We start from the raw sequence: 21658 nt of genomic DNA, 5'->3' as shown, positions 1-21658 counted from the left end.
GCAATCTATCACTCTCTTCCTCCCTCTCAGCTTCTATAAGGAAACACAGTCTCTGTTTGTTTCTTGATATCGGGCACCTCTCCTTCATTCTCTATCTACACAACATGCACCACTAACATTCCATTCCCATAGTGTTCACATGCTCCTTCACTTGCTTCTCAGTAAACCTTTTATTTTCTCACAACAATACCTGCTTCCTAAGCTTCCTTCTCATCCCTTCATTTCTGTTTTTCACCAGATGGCTCCTTATTACAGCTGCTTTCCTTCACTTGCACTCCATTTCCTTCAACACTGTGCCACACTATCACTATAAAAATAACCCCCTTAGCAATTGACTCTCCTTATACCTCATTTCATATCCTATGTCATGATTTGGCTTATTCTCAGTTTCGTGCAGTACCTTGCAATGCCACTACCTGTCTGTGGTGCTATTCCAGGCTGCTGCACCCAGGCTGAGATCTCTCTATGTTCCCAGCTGGCCTTACTTTACAATTATCTTCTCTCTATTTAGATGAGCCTCATCCCTTCTTGTTTGCCAGTTCAGTAATGTTAATGTTGTTGGTCTGGATCTATTGTTCCTGCGTTCCCTGTAACCATTTCCTGAGTTCCCTGTATTTAGCGGCTATTCTCCCACATTCAGTTATCTGTGTTTGTATTTTATTCAACTGCCTACCAATACACGTATTTTTGCCTTGATGTGTGTGTATATTGTTTTCTTAGCATTCTGGGTTTTACCCTATAGAGGATGCTGTACTGGGCAGCACCCGTTCCCGACCAGACCCCTTACACCCTAAATTTAATTCCTTTCAAATTCCTCACCATTAGAGGTTCTTGACTTACCTTTAGTTCCACCACATGGTACTGAAAAGAATGAAACACCAAATTAGACAATTCCTCTGTACCTTTTTATCTCTTTTTCACAATCACATTTTAAATATTTTACTTATACCTAGATTCCAGCTATATCGCACATACATTTCAGTGAGTGCACACATACATTTCAACTAACTCACACATACATTCCAACTATCTTGCACATACATTCAACTATTTAATATGTATATTCCAACAAACTTACACATTCCAACTTGCTCACACATACGTTCATTTATACATTGCACTTATTTCACACATACATTCAGCTATATCAAATGTAAACTGATCAGCCACAACATTAAAGCCATGGACAGGTGAAATGAATAAAATAGATTATATTGTTATAATGACATGTGAACCCTCAATGGGGACATGGACATCAGAACTGGGCCATGGAGCATTGAAAGAAGGTTGCCTCAGATGATGAATTCAGTTTTATTTTAGATCAGGTGGATGGCAGGGTGCATGGGCATCATTTACTTGGGGAAGAGATGCCAGCAGAATGCATTATGGGAAGAAGAAAGGCCAGTGGAGGAGTTGTTATGCTCTGGGCAATGTTCTGCTGGGAAACCTTGGGCTCTGAAATTCATGTGGATGTTACTTTAACACATACCATCCACCTAGAGATTGTTGCAGACCACATAATCCGTTCATGGCAATGGTGTTCCCAGATGTAAGTGGCCTCTTTCAGCAGGATAATGCACCCTGCTACACTGTAAACATTGTTCTGGAATGGTTTGAGAAACATGAAAAAGAATGCCTTGCCATCCAAATTCTCGAGATCTCAATCCAATTGAGCATCTGTGGATATGCTTTAACAACAAATCCATGTATCGGACAAATCAGATGCATCCCATAAAAGATATTAGGAAGCCAATAATGCGTGCAAAATAAATTCTAAAAAAACAAAAAAATAAAGTGTAGGTACACTAAAAACTGGAATGGGGGTGTTAGTTAATGAAGACCAGGAAAAAGGAGAAATTTTAAATAACTATTTCTCCTCCGTATATATTAAGGAAGAACCCATGGCAATAGATGTGCAAATAATTGCTGCTAAAAAATTGCAGAAAAATTTAAAACAAGGTATTCATCCACGAGTACTGAAGGAACTAAGTGTAGAAATAAGTGAACCTCTGTTTTTAATCTTTCAAGATTCTTTTCTTTCAGGAAGTGTTCCGGAGGATTGGAGGAAGGCAGATGTGGTTCCTAAATTATAAAAGGTTTCAAAATCAAAATTATAGACCTGCAAGCTTAACTTCTGTGGCTGGAAAAGTATTTGAAAGGTTATTAAGAGACAATATTCAAGAATTCCTTGAGAAGAACATGGTTATCAGCAAAAATCTGCATGATTTTATGAAGCACAGGTCATGTCAAACTAACTTGATTGCATTCTACGAAGAAGTAAGTGGAAGTATAGATCAGGGAGTTGCAGTGGATGTGATCTATTTGGATTTTGCCAAGGCATTTGATACAGTTCCACACAATAGATTAGTATTCAAACTCAAAGAAATCAGTCTAGATGAAAATTCTTGTTCTTGGGCTTAAAAATAGAGCACAAATAATTGTCATTAATGGTAAATTTTCAAGCTGGACAGAGGTGGCAAATGGTATCCCTCAGGGTTCTGTTCTGGGACGCCTTCTATTTAATATGTTTCTAAATGATCTTGAAAAAAGCATTGAAAGTCATGTTTCGGTATTTGCAGATGACACACAACTCTGTGTAGTAATACAATGTGAGCAAGATATTAGTTTGCTGCAGAGGGATTTAGATAGACTGGGAGACTGGGCACTCAAATGGCAGATGAAATTTAATGTTGAAAAATGCAAAGTTATGCACTTTGGCATGAAGAATTCACAAGCAATGTATACCCTTAATGGAAGCTAAATTAGGGATAACAACATTTGAAAAGGACTTGGGAATTGTTATAGAAAACAAACTATGCAACAATTGTCATGCATGATAAAGGGCATTCATTCTCGGGATGAGAATATCATTTTGCCTCTTTATAAATTGCTGGTAAGACCACGTATTGAATATGCTGTGCAATTTTGGGCTCCTGTTCCAAAGAAGGATATTATGGCACTAGAAAAAGTGCTGAGGTGGGCTACAAAATTAATAAAAGGAATGGAACATATCAGCTATGAAGAAAGGTTAACAAATTTAAACCTCTTTAGTTTAGAAAAACGTTGCCTGAGAGGTGAGATGATAACATTATACAAATATATTCGGGGCCAATACAAACCATTGTGTGGAAATCTATTCACAACCCGGACTTTCAATAGGACACGAGGTTATGCTTTTAGACTGGAAGAAAAAAGATTTTGTCTAAGACAAATAATTTTTATTTATTTTTTTACTGTAAGAACAATAAGGATATTTAATTATCTGCCTGAAGAAGTGGTTTTATTAGAGTCAATACAGATGTGCAAAGAGCAACTAGATGCATACTTGCAAAAACAGAATATTCAAGGATATCATTTTTCAATATAGGGTAATAGCTTCTTGACCCAAGAATAAATCTGACTGCCATTTGGGGGTCAAGAAGGAATTTTTTTTCCTACTTTGTTGCAATATTGGAAGTGTTTCAAACTGTTTTTTTTTTGCCTTCTAATGGATCGACATCAAAAAACAAATGTTAGGAGGGCTGAACTTGATGGATACAAATCTCTTTTCAGCTATGTAACTATGTAACTATGTAGGCTCCAGCTCGCAACTTGCAGTACTTCGAGTATTGGTGCCTGATACCACATAACATGTTCAGAGGTCTTGTGGCGTTCATACCTTGATGCATCAGAGTCATTTTGACAACACACGGTGGACCTGAATGATATTCGGCAGGTGGTTTTAATATTGTGACTTATCAGTGATTATTTACATATGCCAACTAACCCACATATACATTCCAGCATGCACGTTTATGCATTCCAACTTTTTCACACATACATTCCAGCTAGATCTCACATATATTCCACTACATTCCAAGTTTCACAAATATTCCGATTATCCCATACATACATACCAACTATCTCACACATACATTCCAGCTATCTCACTCAACTATCTCACATGTACAGTCAGGTCCATAAATATTGGGACATCAACACAATTCTAATCTTTTTGGCTGTATACGCCAACACAATGGGTTTGAAATAAAACAAACAAGATGTGCTTTAACTGCAGACTTTCAGCTTTAATTTTAGGGTATTTGCATCCAAATCAGGTGAACGGTGTCGGAATTACAACAGTTTGTATATGTGCCTCACACTTTTTAAGGGACCAAAAGTAATGGGACAGATTAACAGTCATAAATCAAACATTCACTTTTTAATACTTGGTTGCAAATCCTTTGCAGTCAATTACAGCCTGAAGTCTGGAACGCATAGACATCACCAGATGTTGGGTTTCATCCCTGGTGATGGTCTGCCAGGTCTCTACTGCAACTGTCTTCAGTTCCTGCTTGTTCTTGGGGCATTTCCCTTCATTTTTTTTATTTTCATCAAGTGAAATGCATGCTCAATCGGATTCAGGTCAGATGATTGACTTGGCCATTGCATAACATTCCACTTCTTTCCCTTAAAAAACTCTTTGGTTGCTTTTGCAGTATGCTTCGGGTCATTGTCCATCTGCACTGTGAAGCGCCGTCCAATGAGTTCTGAAGCATTTGGCTGAATATGAGCAGACAATATTGCCCGAAACACTTCAGAATTCATCCTGCTGCTTTTGTCAGCAGTCACATCATCAATAAATACAAGAGAACCAGTTCCATTGGCAGCCATACATGCCCACGCCATGACACTACCACCACCATGCTTCACTGATGAGGTGGTATGCTTTGGATCATGAGCATTTCCATTCCTTCTCCATACTCTTCTCTTCCCATCACTCTGGTACAAGTTGATCTTGGTCTCATCTGTCCATAGGATGTTGTTCCAGAACTGTGAAGGCTTTTTTAGATGTTGTTTGGCAAACTCAAATCTGGCCTTCCTGTTTTTGAGGCTCACAAATGGTTTACATCTTGTGGTGAACCCTCTGTATTCACTCTGGTGAAGTATTCTCTTGATTGTTGACTTTGACACACATACACCTACCTCCTAGATAGTGTTCTTGATCTGGCCAACTGTTGTGAAGGGTGTTTTCTTCACCAGGGAAAGAATTATTCGGTCATCCACCACAGTTGTTTTCCGTGGTCTTCCGGGTCTTTTGGTGTTGCTGAGCTCACCGTTGCATTCTTTCTTTTTAAGGATGTTCCAAACAGTTGATTTGGCCACACCTAATGTTTTTGCTATCTCTCTGATGGGTTTGTTTTGGTTTTTCAGCCTAATGATGGCTTGCTTCACTAATATTGACAGCTCTTTGGATCTCATATTGAGTAGTGACAGCAACAGATTCCAAATGCAAATAGTACACTTGAAATGAACTCTGAACCTTTTATCTGCTCCTTGTAAATGGGATAATGAGGGAATAACACACACCTGTCCATGGAACAGCTGAGCAGCCAATTGTCCCATTACTTTTGGTCCCTTGAAAAGTGGGAGGCACATATACAAACTGTTGTAATTCCTACACCGTTCACCTGATTTGGATGTAAATACCCTCAAATTAAAGCTGAATGTCAAATCCATTGTGGTGGGGTATAGAGCCAAAAAGATTAGAATTGTGTTGATGTCCCAATATTTATGGACCTGACTGTACATTGAAACTATTCTAAATACATTCCGATTCTGCAGCAATGACTACAGGTTTATCAACCAATGGTGAATTAACCCACTTATTTCTATTTCTATTTTTCTTTTTTCATATTTTCAGTCTCACCTGATTCTTTGCAGTGAAGAACTTTTCATTTAGAGTCAAAATGCGGAATAAAACTAGGAAAAAGAGATACATTTTTATTCTTTAGATCTCTGCATATGCTCCCCCAGCCCCTTTGCCCTCTCTTACCAGTTTGGCTTGGCCGGTAGGTAGGTTTATCAGTTTGGACCACAACACCATTGCTTATTCTACGTATCAGAACATATTTACTCTGCGAAAACTGAGCATCTCCCTTTCCTACAATACGTACAGTGGCGACTTCCTCTAAACCTCCATCGGGAGGTGGAACCTGTAGGAAAGAAAGAGAAGACATGCCCCAAATTATTGTGTCCTCAAAAATTCCTCCCACTACCTGGTTATACATTGGAATTATAGTATAGGAACATGAGTCAGTAAAGTTAAACAGTGCTGACGGACCTTAAAATATATAAGTGTAAGTGTTTTAGCTGCAACATTGCACAGATCTCTTCAAAAGAATACCTGTATGATAACAATGTACATTTTGTGTTAATCTTTTTTATTATTATTATTTTATTATTTATAAAGCGTCAGCAAATTTCGTAGCACTTTACAACTTGTAACCAGTCAAGTTGGATGCACAGGAACAGAGGGGTTAAGTGCCCTGCTCAATGAGCTTACATGCTAGAGGGAGTGGGTATGGTGACACAAAGGGTAAAAGTATGTATATTAAAGTAGTTTGCTAGAAAAGTATTCACTGAGGGCTTAGTAGGTTATTTTGCAGGAGAGGAGTCAGTGTATGGGGATGCTGTTAACAGTTTAATTGACACGTTCCTGAAGAAGTTTTTCTTCAATTATTTTTTTAAGGAATGAAGACTGGGTGAAAGTCTAATGGAGAGGGGAAGTGAGTTCCACAGAAAAGGTGCAGCCCTGGAGTCTTGGACCACCAGAGATGGAAGTATGGACAGAGGATCGAGGTTGGTCTTTAGCAGAGAACAGGGGCCTAGATAGGACACACTTGTGTATTAGGGAGGATAGGTAGGTTGGAGCAGTATTATGTAGAAACTTGTAAGCAAGTATCAGGATATTAAATTAAGCCCTATATCTTACTGGAAGTCAATGTAGACTGATAGAAGGGGAGGTGTGGGATGTGCGGGTGGACAGCAAGATGAGCTTCACCACCGCATTCATTATAGATTGCAATGGTGCAAGCTGAAAACACGTAAGACCACTGAGAAGGGAATTGCAGTAGTCAAGACAAGAGAGAACAACAGCATGGACCAGCACCTTAGCCGTGTCTGGCATTAAATAGGAGCAGATCTAGTCTTCATTCACTCTCACTTTCTCATTGACTGTTTGAAGTAAAATGTATTTCTCTCTCCATTTATGTTAATGCATACTCATTTACTGCAGATCTACAGTATCTCTGGGTGTAAATATTTAGGACTAATTAATAGAGATAATAGCGCACTGTTTATAGAAAAACTGAGCTGAGATTTGAACATTAAATAAAATACAATAAACAAGTGAAATTCCTAAAAATAAATAAAGTGCTGGTGCTACAATCACCTTAGTGGGCCACAATAACCACTAAACAGGTACTTCATTTCCGGGTGAAATGAAGTGCCGCGAGTGCGGGGAAAAGGGCGCCAAGAACAGATTTAAAAAGACTGAACGCCAGAGTCACCTGTATCACCTCTGACAAAGGCACATTGCCGAAACGCGTCAGGTGCATTATTTTGGACTATTTTATGGGACTTTCCTGGAATTTGATTTATTTATAATCCTTTGTGGTTTTTATTTATTATTGGATTAATAAAGAATTGTGTAACCCCCTGAACCTGCGTTCCTGGTGGTACATCAGATCCAGCTTTGGGAAGAACCCAGCTAAAGTCCAAGCAGTGATTCATTTAAGGTGTGCAGTCCGAGCCCGCTTTATAAGTGGCTCCACTTATGTGAGTGAGACTAACACAGAATTTTAGAAGTGTTTTATTTATAACATTATTACCCTATGTTGTTTTTTATCTAATTTCAGAAATTGACTTCATCTTGGGTAATATTATTTCAATCCTTTTGAGTGCTCTCACCATTCTTTCTGTTAACTAATGAGATTTGAACATGTTTTGTTCCTTTATTCCCGGAAAAGTAAAAGAGACCAGATTTCCGAAAAATCTAAATTTGTAACTGGAAAGAGTTGTGTTCTAACGGATCACTGTATTAAAGAGGAAATGTCACTTAAGTCATTGTAGCTCAACCTAGTTGCTAACCAACAGTTAGCTATTGGTCGTGCTATTTTCTGATAATTCTTTGTTATTTATTTTATTTTAACTTACATGTTTTGCCAAGCTAACATGTAAACGGTATAACTCTAGAAGTGCCATAAACATGGTGCATGCGACTATACACCACTGCCGCACATCTCCGAACTCTCACAGGGAAAGAACCTCTAGTGGCAGTCAGGAAGACACTTTTGATAAAGCCAGTTGTTGGTTAAATGCGCTACATGCACTATTAATATTTGTTTTATTGTTTTACTGTTTTTTAATTGCTTATTATTTTATAAAGTATTTTTTTAATTGGGACCTTATTATTTTTGCTGCATTCTTCCTAATCTTCATATTCTTAGTGGGGATAGATACTACCTACGCCTTCAGGATTGAGCAAAACCGTATTTTTCTCCCATGTCAGTAAGTGTTTATATTTGCTTTTACACTCCCACTTTACAGTGCGCATTATTTTTTTTTTATTTCTCTTTTGTTTATATGTAGGGAGAGGACCAGCACTACCCACATATCCCAAGGTTGGGTTAATACCACTCCACTCTATATTCAGGGAGCCATTATTAGGTGAGTGTACATTTATATACCTACTTATGTTTGGAATTCATTTAAAATGCTAACATATATATTAAGTTATTCTGCTCTTCTTTTATATATTCTTGAGAATATTCACTATTATTAAAAACCATCCATAGCATCAGTATTACACCATATCCCTAGGCGGGGATCATTCTGCGCAAACGTTTAAGTTGGAGTTAAGTCGAAACTCCTAAAAAGTGTAAGTGTGCATTATTTATCCTGACTATCTACCAGCCTAGTTAAATGAACCACACGATCAATTCAAATGCACTTTTCTTTCTTGTCATTGCAAATAATTTCCAAGGACAACCTAGGCACTACACCAACCTCTTTGGTTTCATTAGCCCAGCCATATGTTTATCCTTCAGCTCACCCAGATAAATATTTCCCTCATGATCTTGTGTATAATGCAAAAATGACAGGTACCAGTAGACTTGGAGATTCATTTAGTTAAAAACTGCTACAGAAGCAGACTCACCAGGCCTTTAAAGAAACAGTAAAAGGAAAAAGGAAGTAATTTGGACAATACGCATTACCTTCTATCTACTGCAGTATCCTTGGGGCCGGCCCTTTTTTCCAGTACACAAGCTCTAAAAGCTACTTATGTGAATGCCCAGTGACTGACCATCAAAGACACTCATCAACAACTACCGCAAGGGCAGCCAGTGCAGCTGCACTAAAAGGGCAGACACTGAAGAGACCAATTGGGTGGCCCATGCACTTGGAACAACCTGATGGCAATGTATCTTCAGGAGCACAGCCAACACTGTTGCCCTTTAACAACCCAACCACTTTAAGAAATGCAGTGCAGGGAAGAAGTGACAGCTAGTCAAAAAATGTACATTTTGCATGTGTGTCTGTTTGTATGTATCTGTGTGTCTGTATGTGTATCTGGTTATTTGTATGTGTATCTGCATCTAACTGTCTGTGTATCTGTTTGAATGTGTCTCTGTGTCTCTGTGTCTCTGTGTATCTGCATGAGTGTCTGTGGATGAAGCTGTGTGCCTGTATGTGTATCTGTGTTTCTGTGTGTCTGAGTATCCATCTATGTGTCTTTGTATTTATCTTTGTGTCTGTATGTGTATCTGTATATTTATCTGTGTGCTTGTATGTATATTTGTGTGTTTGTATATCTGTATGCCTGTAGTATGTGTATCTGTTTACCTTTGTATCTGTGTCTGTATGTGTATCAATGAATCTATCCATGTGTTTGTTTGTATGTGTGTCTGTATGTCAGTGTATTCCCCTGTGTTTCTGCATTTGTGTCAGTGTTTGTATTTATATGAGTGTTATTCTGTGTCTGTGTGTGTATCTGTGTGTCTATATGTGTGTTTGTGTGTGTTTATTTGCATTGGCGTCAGTGTGTGTATCTGTTCATCTGTGTATCTGCATGTGTGTCAGTGTGTGTCTCTTGTGTTAGAGCATTTGTATGTGTGTCTGTGTTTGTGTGTCATTGTGTTCATCTGTGTGCCTTTGTATCTGCATGTGTGTCATTGTGTGTGTATCTGCACATGTGTTTTTGGGTGTATATGTGTGCCCGTGTATCTGCATGTTTGTCAGTGGGTGGGTGTCTGCATTTGTGTCAGCATTTGTATCTGTGAGTCTGTGTATCTGTACGCGAGTCCATGTGTGTCTTTGTAGCTGTGTGTGTGTCAGTGTGTGCACCTGTTTGTCTGTGTATCTGTCTTTGTGTGACCTGTGTATGTGTGTAGCTGTATGTGTGTCAGTGTATTTGCATGATTATCTGTGTGAGTCTGTATCTGGATGTGTTTGCCTGTATAGTCATGTGTGTCTGTGTGTGTTACAGTGTATATGTGCATACATCTCAGCATTCAAATGCCAACCCTACACACAAATGCACCCCTGCATTCAAATGTCAACACTACATACACACATCTCTGCATTCAAATGCTAACCCTACACACTAGTAGACCACTGCTTTTAAATGCCAACAGTACATAAAACACAAAACACTACACACAAATACATCCCTAAATTCACACTCATATTCCTAAATATTGTTTTTATCATTTTATTCTTTATTAGCTTTTATCTTAACTTACACACCTGCAGCCCTGCTTTATTTTTATGCTAATGAAAGCACTTGCCTGCACTCCATCATGTCTTCTCCACAGACATCTTAAAACCCCCTGAGCAATTTTGCCACCCCCTATTCCCCCCACACACACACTTTAAAGTTCAGGGGGCACCAGTACAGAGTTATGGACCCCAAATAGTGAATGAATTAACCCTGTATGTGATTAAAGTTCAATTTAGAGATTGAGATACAATTATTTAAGGTAAATTATATCTGTTTGAAAGTGAAACCAGTTTTTTTTTTCATGCAGGCTCTGTCAATCATAGCCAGGGGAGGTGTGGCTAGAGCTGCATAAACAGAAACAAAGTGATTTAACTCCTAAATGACAGTGAATTGAGCAGTGAAATTGCAGGGGAATGATCTATACACTAAAACTGCTTTATTAGCTAAAGTAATTTAGGTGACTATAGTGTTCCTTTAACATCAGATACAACAAGGCCATACATTATCTTACATATTTTTCAACAATGCAGAACAAATTATATTATGTATTTAAAGCCATTGTTAAAATGTAATCCTATTCTGTCACACATACAGCACCCATGCCAGTGTGATCCCCAGGGACCAATTGTAACACATTACAGGTGCATGTTTTTTTTTTAACTAAATCTACCTGCTACAGTTACACCTGCACCTTGGCCCTTGCAGCATATATAATATTAGATTCCTTTCCTCTGAGTGGACATGGCATTATAAAGATACAAATTGGATAAGATATGAGAACTGTAAAGGCTGTGAAACAGTAACATATCTTTATAAATTATTTTTTTAAATGACAGGTCTTGTGATTCATACTTCTGTTAAACGATAAATTAGGGTTGCACAGGGGGGAATTCCATTGATGTTGCAGAAATACAATTCACATTCTCCTGATTAACACATGGAAATCTGCCTTTTAGAAAACAAGTTACAACATTTAAGAAGTGATGGAAATGTGTGCTATTTTTTCACCTCTCTAGAAAATCTGACCCTTTTCAATGAATGGGTTGGTTGGGTGGGTCTTATACAGTGACAAGAACTGTGCCTACATGGATGGTTAGACACATTTTATTATAGTACAGTTTACACTACATGATGGCTCTTACTCCAAATTCTAAATGTCAAAAATACAGTTTCAGAGAGGAGACCAGCTTAGGTCACCCAGTGGTGATCTGTCTCTGAATGCATTGCCCTAGACCATCTGAAAAAAATAGCACATAATGTTCACTGGCTCCTGTAACTGATCTGTTTAATCCAGTGTCCCTTCATGGATTTCTAAATGATAACAAACTCAAGAGCTAATTTAAATGCCATTGACCCTGCTCTATGCACCATGCTTCTTAGTTCGAAAGAGTCGGTACGTTTTGGAAAGCTCAAAGCCTATATTTCTATCAAATCCTTTCTCCTTTGAATAATCAGCCTGCATTTAGAATTTTGGAACCATCAATGCAAGTAGATACATGGGTCTTATTTTCTATATAATTGGGAAAATCCCTTCAAGTCTTCAGAAGGTCGTATGGGTTCAAAGCTGGGTTCAAAACCCTGAACAATACCCTACTATGGAGGCATGAGTACTATGGATCGAAAGGACAGGGGGATTGACTTATCCTTATCAGAGTTGTTGAAAATAATAATAATTCTATTCTTCTGCATATACAGATAAATAAGCACACTATACTACAACCAGCAGGTTGCTATAGAACTCCAACCTTCTTACGCTATTGGTTTAACAGATCAATTTAAGTCTAAGTAGTTTGAATCTTGGTTAATATCTCTGGTCAACATTCTAAATAATAATGCATCTGTATAAATGTCAGAATACAACTAAAATGGCAATAGTAATATCTTGCCACACAGTCTTTCACTCATACATTGCTGCTCCTGTCTCTGCTATTCCAACTCAATTCTCTAACTCCAGGCCAATCATTCAAAAAGATCTCAAAAGATGCAAGGTCACCATCTACTTCTGCTATGGTACCAAACATGTCAACCTCCATTCCTACCTTGAAATTATAGCATTGAAGAGGGCTTGTAGTCGGATTGGTCCCCGTAAACAGTTCAATCACGTTACCTTTGACCTCAAGGGTCACTGTAACTTGGATAGTGAGATTGTTGGGTTTGTCGGTTTCCAGATGCAGACACACCTGATCTGTGGAAGGGAAGTGGAGCTCGGCTGGGATTAGGGTTACATAGTATCTTGAGGGAAGAGAAAAGTATGTTAGAGGCAAAATGCCGTTTAACAAATTATAAAAAGCTACAATGATAAACTAGCAATAAACTACTTGTAACATACAATACTGACGCAGTAAAAATGTGTAAATAACAGACTATTTATGGAGATAAGGTGTATGATATATCTGTGGTAATTCTTGTCTTCAGAGTTTAAATGTAATATTAACTTAGTTACCCACCCTCGAGTCTGATTTCTCTTATCATGGAATCTGTCCCAAATGACAATTCATCTATTCATCTATTAGCCATTTGGCATAAAAAAAAAAAATGACATAGAAGAATAATTCAGCACACCTTTCAAGAGATCAGTACTGAAAATAATTGTAACTTTATGCAGTGCAAAACTTAATCTGAAAATAGTGAAACCAAGAACAATGTTGGTTGATGAAACATAGTAATGCATTGATAATGACTCTTCCACAGCTGGACTCTTTTTGGATACTTCATAAAGGTAAAATCTCTATTAAATAAGTCAGAATGAGCGCATCAGAATTTCACCAAACTCAATAAAATATATCATACACAAAGAAAGGATTACTTGGAATTATTTTTGAAGCTTGACAAAAGGCAGTTTCATCCTGCTCCTGGCTCCTATAAATGTCAAACATCAAGTTTTCTCTTACCTACCTACCTTTCTTAACTGTCATATCATCTGAGACTCATCTTAATCTGCATTTCAACCCACAACGAAAAGTGACTCCATAAAAGCAACAAATCGCCTCCAGCTGGATAGATCCAGAGAGTATTTTTGCGGTTTATCTTTCTCAATCTATCTGCAACATTTGGTAGAACTAAAAATAAAAAACATTGTGTACCTAGAACACTTACTGTACCTCACTCTACTGTAATGGAACCTGTGTGCTAAGTGCATGTGCTAATAGTAGATTTAATAAGTATACATTAAAAAGACTGGCAAATATTAATATATAGAAAGTTATTCACTAGAAGGAATTCAATTTGTTGTTTCCTGAATTATCCCCATGCCTTACTAGCAAACTTTCCTTGGCAGTCTTTCAATATATATTTTGGTACATTTTCTCTTTTATCTGATTGCCCAAATAACACTTGATTCTTACTAAGTGGTTATATGGGGGAAACGACTTCTGCTGATTCTATATCAATGGTACCTGTTTTGTAGCAGATGGGAAACTTACATGCTCGGAGTTTCATGATGGTCAGCTTCTACTGCTCCGAGAAAAGCAAGCAGGATTAATAAACACATTCTGCATCCGAGCCAGGAATATTCTGGCCTGGAATCCTTCTTATATGGCTGTTTATTTTATATCAGCATATTCTGCCTGTCCTCCTCCTCCAGCCCCTTCCCTTATGCCAAACTGCATGGCAGCTGCCAAGACTTTCTATAGACATAAAATAGGCCTATTTCCAGTACCACACCTAGACCAGCCACCTCAATATTATGTATCAAAGACATGCTTTTATATACCTTCCCAGTACCATTGTCTGAAGATTAATTGGTATTCAGTAACCTGAGATATACAATGCAGCAGAATATTACTTCATATCCCAGGCAAATTGCTTACTAAGAGATTTTCAGAGTTTGGTTAACCAAGTATCTTCCTCTCACCTTCCTAGGTTCTCTGTGCCTTTATTTTTTTAAATGTATCCATACCAGGGCTGGACTATCCATTTCTAGGTGACACTGACTTAACCCAGACTTATTTAAAGATGTAAACCATTTCGAAGCAAAAAACTATTTAATTTTGACAAACACATTTACATGCACACTCACTGTTACATGTACTTTTATTGCTGTAGACTTCTGTGATACAATTAGAAACATTGTCCATAACTGAAATTGTGTTGCTGTTGAGTTCTGTAGTGTGAGTACATTAGTATGGATGATATTAAAGGGACTCTATAGGCACCCAGATTATATTTACATTGCAGGGCTAAGGTAAGGAATTGGGGGTTTCATGGGCTGTAAGCCATAATCATCACACTTATGACAAATCACGGCTTGAACTATCTTGCTTTGCATGTAATGTGTCTATCTCATTTATTAGTTTCCCCTTTTACGTTGCATTACTGAAATAAATGAACTTTTGCGCAATATTCAAATTTTTCGAGTATCACCTGTATATGGCTGAGGTATCCTGTCATATACTAAAAGTTTTTTACACATTTTTTATGTATACTTAATTTAACGAAGAATCAATTTCCTTTTGAAACTTGATTAAAGGATCATTAGATTAAAAGATAGTGTTGAGGTGACAGCTATTAATACTTAGTACGTGTGTATACACTTGCTGCATGGCAGGTTTGGCCATAGTGATATTATAGTAATACAGGATTATTATTGACCCCAATAGGATTTTTATTTCTTTATTTGTTTTAACTTGTTTTTACTTTTGTAATGTGGTAGCTGGCTATTCAGTGCTGGCCAACCATCGGATAATTAACCTTCACCCTGCCAAGGTTTTAGTTTTTTTTTAACTATTTGCCCTCTGGCTGCTAGCACTGCCAGAGGTGAAATAGTTCATAGTTCATAGTTTGGACTTAATTTAGTTAATTCGTTCCGGATTTTAGCGGTCCGGTGTGGCCTTTGTTACAGCTTAAAGCTGGACCAAATTCAGGTTTGGAGCCTAATTTACACAATCTGGAGATTTTTGAATTCCATGAACAATGTCTGTAGTTTGAAGTCCAAATGGCGCCCGAATTCATCTTGATGTATTTTTTCTATTCTGACTTTAGTGAATAACTCTGTTGGCTTTCCAACCAAAACCTTTGTGTAGTTTTAAATATCTGCCAGTTTTATAAATTAACATTGTTACCTTAGCTATCAACCAGACAACATGTGCTGTTACTTCCTGGTTTGGTTAGCTCAGTGTAGCTAAACTCTAGAGGCAGCAATTGCCCAGAGGGGCTGCCTGACAAGTACTTCTCATTGAGCTGCATTGGGAAGTCTGTGATTGCCTGAGTGGAGTTGGAATGGTAGGAATTGCAATGGTAGCAGACAAGATAAATGCCAGTTCTGTCAGCTGTTTTTAGATATAAAGCCATTAAAAATGCGTTATTAAATGCATGCAAGTTTTCATTTGATATATACTAAATATTGATTTTTATTTGTTTTGTATTTGGGCAGTGGAGTGTCCTTTTAAGTTGCTGTTTGACTATTTACAGTATTTGTATTTTGTTTGCTTTATAAATGTCAATACAACAAAACTCTACCTCATTATTGTGATTGCGTATATAGATTAGACTAAGTATGATAAACTTTCAGCAAACGCTTAAAGATTGCTACCCCGTGTTTTTGAGATACAATTTATGAGGTTGCAGATTAAATTTCTTTACAGTAGATATTTAGCAGATTCCTAGTCTGAGCATTATAAATTATTATCTGGGTTTGGCATAGTGATGACAATGGGAAGTGTCAGGTGCAGTATTTGACCTGTAACATTGTGACTTCCACATGTATTACGTCCATTGTGTTTCTGTGAAAGAATAAGTTATATATCTTGCCCCAAGTCACAAGGACCAAAAGACAATGCCTGTGCCCGAGTAATAGATAAAAGTGTATGTTAAAGGCATACTACTGCCAAAAAGTAAAACATATTTATTTTATTAATATATTATTATACAGATTTAATATGTTAAAAAGTTGTATCTGTTAGTTAGTTGAATAGTTTGATATATGCTATTTACAGAAGACAGTGAGTTGACTAATATGTTAAAAATTAGATTTCAAGATTAATTTCATTCTGAACTGCAATTTATGGGAAATTGAGCTGAAATGTAGCTGAATCACGAACCAAATGAAATGCACAATGGGCAAGCATGTTTATTTTGATTTATAACTCTGCTAAGAGGGCCAAAACATGGAAAATTGATGAGAAAAAAAAGATGATTGATGGCTAAGGGAGAGTCAATATTCAGAGATCAAGTCAGAAGTGACCAAAAGAGGCAAAAAAGGAGAAACGACAAAGTAACTCTTTATATATGATACATATATAATACATATATATATAAAACCTATTGTCAGGATTGAATAAATTCAACATGCAGTAACCAAGTAGCCAGCAAAGTACAAAAATAATTCAAAACATCAATGTGACCCAAATCTAAGACACTTAGATTAGTGATAAACGTGATCAGTGTGGTAGTACCAGATATACCTTGGGCATGGACCCTGAAAGTAACAGATAATGAAAATTAAATAGAAAAATAATCCCAGTGAAAGTGGGGGATTCCTAACTGGTAATTGGTAGAATTGAGCGAACCCGGACTGTATAGTTCGGGTTCGTACCGAACATTATGTTTTTTTGACCCCGAAACCGAACACGGACATATCAGTGTATGTTCGGGATGGAGTTCGGTGTTTGGTGATTTAATGGTGCGTTTTGAAAGGCTGCAGGGCAGCCAATCAACAAGCGTTTGACTCGTGTGCCCTTAGAAGCCATCACAGTCATGCCTACTAATGGCTGGGAAAGTTATTTGGAATTTTCCCACGCTGTGTAATTTGACTCATAACTCTCTGATTGGTTACTTTCAATCCACCAATCAGAGTGTTGTTATGAGTCAAATTACACAGCGTGGGAAAATTCCAAAGAACTTTCCCAGCCATTAGTAGGCATCAGAGCACTCTGATTGGATGGCTTAAACCCACCAATCAGAGCGCTCTGAGCCTAATTGCAGGGCGGGGCAAGGCTTTATAAGCCTTCCCTCACCCTGCAGAGCTCAGTCTGTGCGGAGCCCTCAATGGGTGAAAATTGATTATTATTTTTTTTTTTGGTTTCGTTTTTTAAAGTGCGTTGGTTATTATGGATTTTTATTTGGCCCTTTTTGGGGCTGAAAAAAGAAGAGTTTAGAAGAAAGAAAACATCAAATGGTAAGTCTATTTTTCTTTTTACAGGTATTTAGATAAGGGTCCCCTCTCATTTTTTTAGGATGAGGGGGGTCGGTAGGGGTTATTGTTTTGGGAGGAGGGGGAAGACTAGGGGTTTGGGGACCCTTGTCACCTGGGTGGGGGTTACATTTTTTTTTAGGGCCCCCACCTGCCGCTCAGGGGTGGGGGCCTGGGGGGAAAACAGTAGGTCCCCCCCCCCTATTGTTATTTATGGTCCCCACCCACCGCGCAGGGGTGAGGGGCCAGGGGGGAGGACAGTAGGTCCCCCCACATTCTTATTTATGGCCCCCACCCACCACTCAGGAATGGGGGCCAGGGGGAGGACAGTAGGTCCCCCCCAATTTTTATTTAGGACCCCCACCCACTGCGCAGGGGTGGGGGCTGGGGGGGAGGACAGTAGGTCCCCAACTTATTGTTATTTAGGGCCCCCACCCGCCGCGCAGGGGTGGGGGCCGGGGGAGGACAGTAGGTACCCCCCCTTATTTTTATTTAGAGTCCCCCGTGCAGGGGTGGGGGAGGACAGTAGGTCCCCCCCACATTCTTATTTATGGCCCCCACCCACCGCTCAGGGGAGGGGGTCGGGGGGAGGAGAGTAGGTCCACCCGTCCACATTCTTATTTATAGCCCCCACCCCTATGCAATAGTTATTTTTTTACAGTGATCAGCCATTGGCTGCTCACTGTTTACTAGACACACCCCTACTTGCGGTATAGCGATTAGGGGCTGAATCTTTACTTAGTATTAGTAAATTTGTCTTTCAGCCTTTTGGTAGATAGCTCCCTAATACCGTGGGAATTAGGGAGTTATCTACTAAGCGGCTGCTTATTTTATGTATTTTATGTTATTTTAAGTGATTTCCCTATCCACATTTGTTTGCAGGGCATTTGTCCTACTCTTACCCCATTTTACTTCCTTTTGCAGCCCTCTAGCCCTTTCAAGGACTTTTTTAGAGCCATTTTTGTGCCCAAAAGTTAGGGTCCCCATTTACTTCAATGGGGTTCGGGTTTGGGGTCAAGTTCGGGGTCAAGTTCGATCCCGAACCTGGACTTTTTTCCAAAGTTCCAAAGTCCAGGTGTCCGCTCAACTCTAGTAATTGGGAATCAGAATAGCAATTCCTATTTAATGCCTTTGCGTAAGAGTCCCTATGTATAGTGATGTGGCATAGACTGTCCAGTATGTAGTTATTACTACAAGAATAAAGGGACAAAACAGCAAAGGGGGGCAAATTCGCTAAACAGTAAACTATGTGCAATTGAGAACTACAATAAAAGTAGAGAGGGAGGACAGGATAGATTAGTGAGTCACATTAGAAAATGGGCAATAGTGTGGAGAAGGGCTAGCAAGTGGAATGTAGTTCCAGTGGGGGTAAAATGGATAGGCTAGCAGTGAGACAAGGAAAAGTGTGGATATCCCTGCATTAGAGGGTCATACACTCTTACACAACTCCTCTCAACTAAAGCCCTAAATCTAAGCCCTACTTCTTCTATGAAACACCTTCATGGGTGTTCTCTTCTAATGTCTGAATCCAATGTAAAATGGTGCCCTCCCCTCTGTACTACCAATACCAGAGTAAAATAAAGAAAATAAATAAATGAATAACTACACCATAGTGGTGTTCATGGTGCTCAAGTGCATAAAAGTGCATCAGGGTCCCCTGAGGAAGGTGTCAGCACTGAAACATACACTGGGTTATTTTTTTGCTCTTTTTGGTACATTATAGCTGGAGGATTGGTATCCTTACCTTACCAAGCTTAGCAGCTGTATTATTCAGCATTACTCTATTCTGATTCCCAATTACCAGTTAGAAATTCCCCACTTTTACTGGGATTCCTTTTCTATTTTATCTTCATTATAAAGTACAAAAATACCCTAATGGTATTACCATGCCTTAGAGCAGGGGTTCTCAACCTAGTCCTCAAGGACCCCCTACCAGTCCAGGACTTAGGGATTAACCCCTTAAGGACCAAACTTCTGGAATAAAAGGGAATCATGACACGTCATGTGTCCTTAAGGGGTTAAAGGACCACTCTAGGCACCCAGACCACTTCAGCTTAATGAGGTGGTCTGGGTGCCAGGTCCTTCTAGGGTTAACCCATTTTTTCATAAACATAGCAGTTTCAGAGAAACTGCTATGTTTATGATTGGGTTAAGCCTTCCCCCTATGTCCTCTAGTGGCTGTCTCACTGACAGCCGCTAGAGGCGCTTGCGTGATTCTCACTGTGAAAATCACAGTGAGAGCACGCAAGCGTCCATAGGAAAGCATTATGAATGCTTTCCTATGTGACCGGCTGAATGCGCGCGCAGCTCTTGCCGCGCGTGCGCATTCAGCCGACGGGGAGGAGAAGAGGAGGATCGGAGGAGGAGATCTCTCCGCCCAGCGCTGGAAAAAGGTAAGATTTAACCCCTTTCCAGAGCCGGGCGGGAGGGGGTCCCTGAGGGTGGGGGCACCCTCAGGGCACTCTAGTGCCAGGAAAACGAGTATGCTTTCCTGGCACTAGAGTGGTCCTTTAACTAAGTGTGTCTAAGAGAGAGTCTAACGTGTTTTATTTTTGCTTCCTAAACACCTTAGACACACCCAGGTAATCCCTAAATCCTGGACTGGTAGAGGGTCCTGAGGACTGGGTTGAGAACCCCTGCCTTAGAGTGTCTGGATTTAACGTAAAAACTAGACTAAACAGGACAAGCCAAAGTCAGGAGTACAGAAAGAGGGTAAATTGTGGAAAAAAAACAAGGTCAAGGACAATAGAAATCAGAATAGTCAAATAAATGACCCGAAGATCAAATACACAGAGAAATCAATAAATAAAATGTGTTTTTTGTATAGACAACAAAGGGAAACCATGGCAGGCATGGGCGTAGGAAGCAGGGGGGGCGGGGGGGGACGGATCCCCCCCAGGAAATATTGCGAGGGGGACAGGTATGGTGAAATCCCCCCCAGGTTAGGACTAGGAGGAGTGCTGATAACGTTGGTAACATTTCGGTGCATTCCCGAATGCACCAGTGTAGCTGTTACACGAACAGCGTGATTGGCACTCCGCTCCGGGGTCTCCTTCTGGTTTCATTGTGACACGGGCGGAATGTGCTGCAGAAGGAAGGAGGATGCACAGCACATGTCTGAACTCCAGTGGCAGCCTGTCAGGGAGGAACCTAAGCTAAGACCTTCAAGCAAAGCTGCTGGCTGACCGTGTGTGCACTGCTGGGACCACAGAGACACAGCCTGGGTAAGTAATGTTGATAATGCTGTGTTAATTAATAATGTGTAAATATTAGCAATAATTGTGTTAATTAATATAATGTGTAAATATTAGCAATAATTGTGTTAATGAATAATGTGTAAATATTAGCAATAATATACTGTTTTATGTAGCATTAGCAATAATATACTGTTTTATGTAGCATGGTAAGACTAGTGGCCCCTATTCTAACATTGCTGTCAGTCAGACAGTGAGTGATGATCATGTCATTAAGTCACAAAATCCATAAATATTAATGACATGAAATATAAAAAAATATATATATATATTATATAGCATTTTTCTCCCCTGTGACTGTAAAACAAATTGCAGTTTAGCCCATACTTTGTTTTTTTAGTAATGCTATACAAGTTTATTTTTACTGCTGCTATACCAGTTTATTTTTACTGCTGCTATACCGGTTAATTTTTACTAATGCCATGTGGGTTTATTTTTACTGCTGCTATACCGGTTAATTTTTACTGATGCCATGTGGGTTTATTTTTACTGCTGCTATACCAGTTTATTTTTTACTGCTGCTATACCGGTTAATTTTTACTGCTGCCATGTGGGTTTATTTTTACTAATGCTATATGTCGGTTAATTTTTACTGATGCTATCAGAGCATCAGTAAAAATCAACTAACATTTCAGCATAGCATTGCTTGATTTGTTGATTTTTACTGATGCTATGTGGGTTGATTTTTACTGCTGCTATACCAGTTTATTTTTACTGCTGCAATAAAGGTTT

The 21658-nt window shown here is 38.9% G+C and overlaps 1 protein-coding gene across 1 annotated transcript in view; it reads right to left on the bottom strand.

Moving 5' to 3' along the window:
• The window catches only part of LOC134574693 (alpha-2-macroglobulin-like protein 1), a gene marked incomplete at its 3' end in the record, with an annotated part of 117709 nt that overhangs the window by 74147 nt on the left and 21904 nt on the right, over nt 1–21658 (bottom strand). Inside the window, exons 5-8 of the mRNA XM_063433812.1 lie at nt 12493–12775; nt 5816–5975; nt 5690–5742; nt 841–861 (exon numbers count right to left, since the gene is read on the bottom strand). Coding sequence (XP_063289882.1) covers nt 841–861; nt 5690–5742; nt 5816–5975; nt 12493–12775 — 517 coding nt within the window. The remainder of the gene's footprint in view (nt 1–840; nt 862–5689; nt 5743–5815; nt 5976–12492; nt 12776–21658) is intronic.

The sequence above is a fragment of the Pelobates fuscus genome, chromosome 10 (genome assembly GCF_036172605.1).
Source record: "Pelobates fuscus isolate aPelFus1 chromosome 10, aPelFus1.pri, whole genome shotgun sequence".
In the NCBI taxonomy this organism is placed as follows: Eukaryota; Metazoa; Chordata; class Amphibia; order Anura; family Pelobatidae; genus Pelobates; species Pelobates fuscus.
This window is presented reverse-complemented; position numbering and strand designations above follow the sequence as displayed.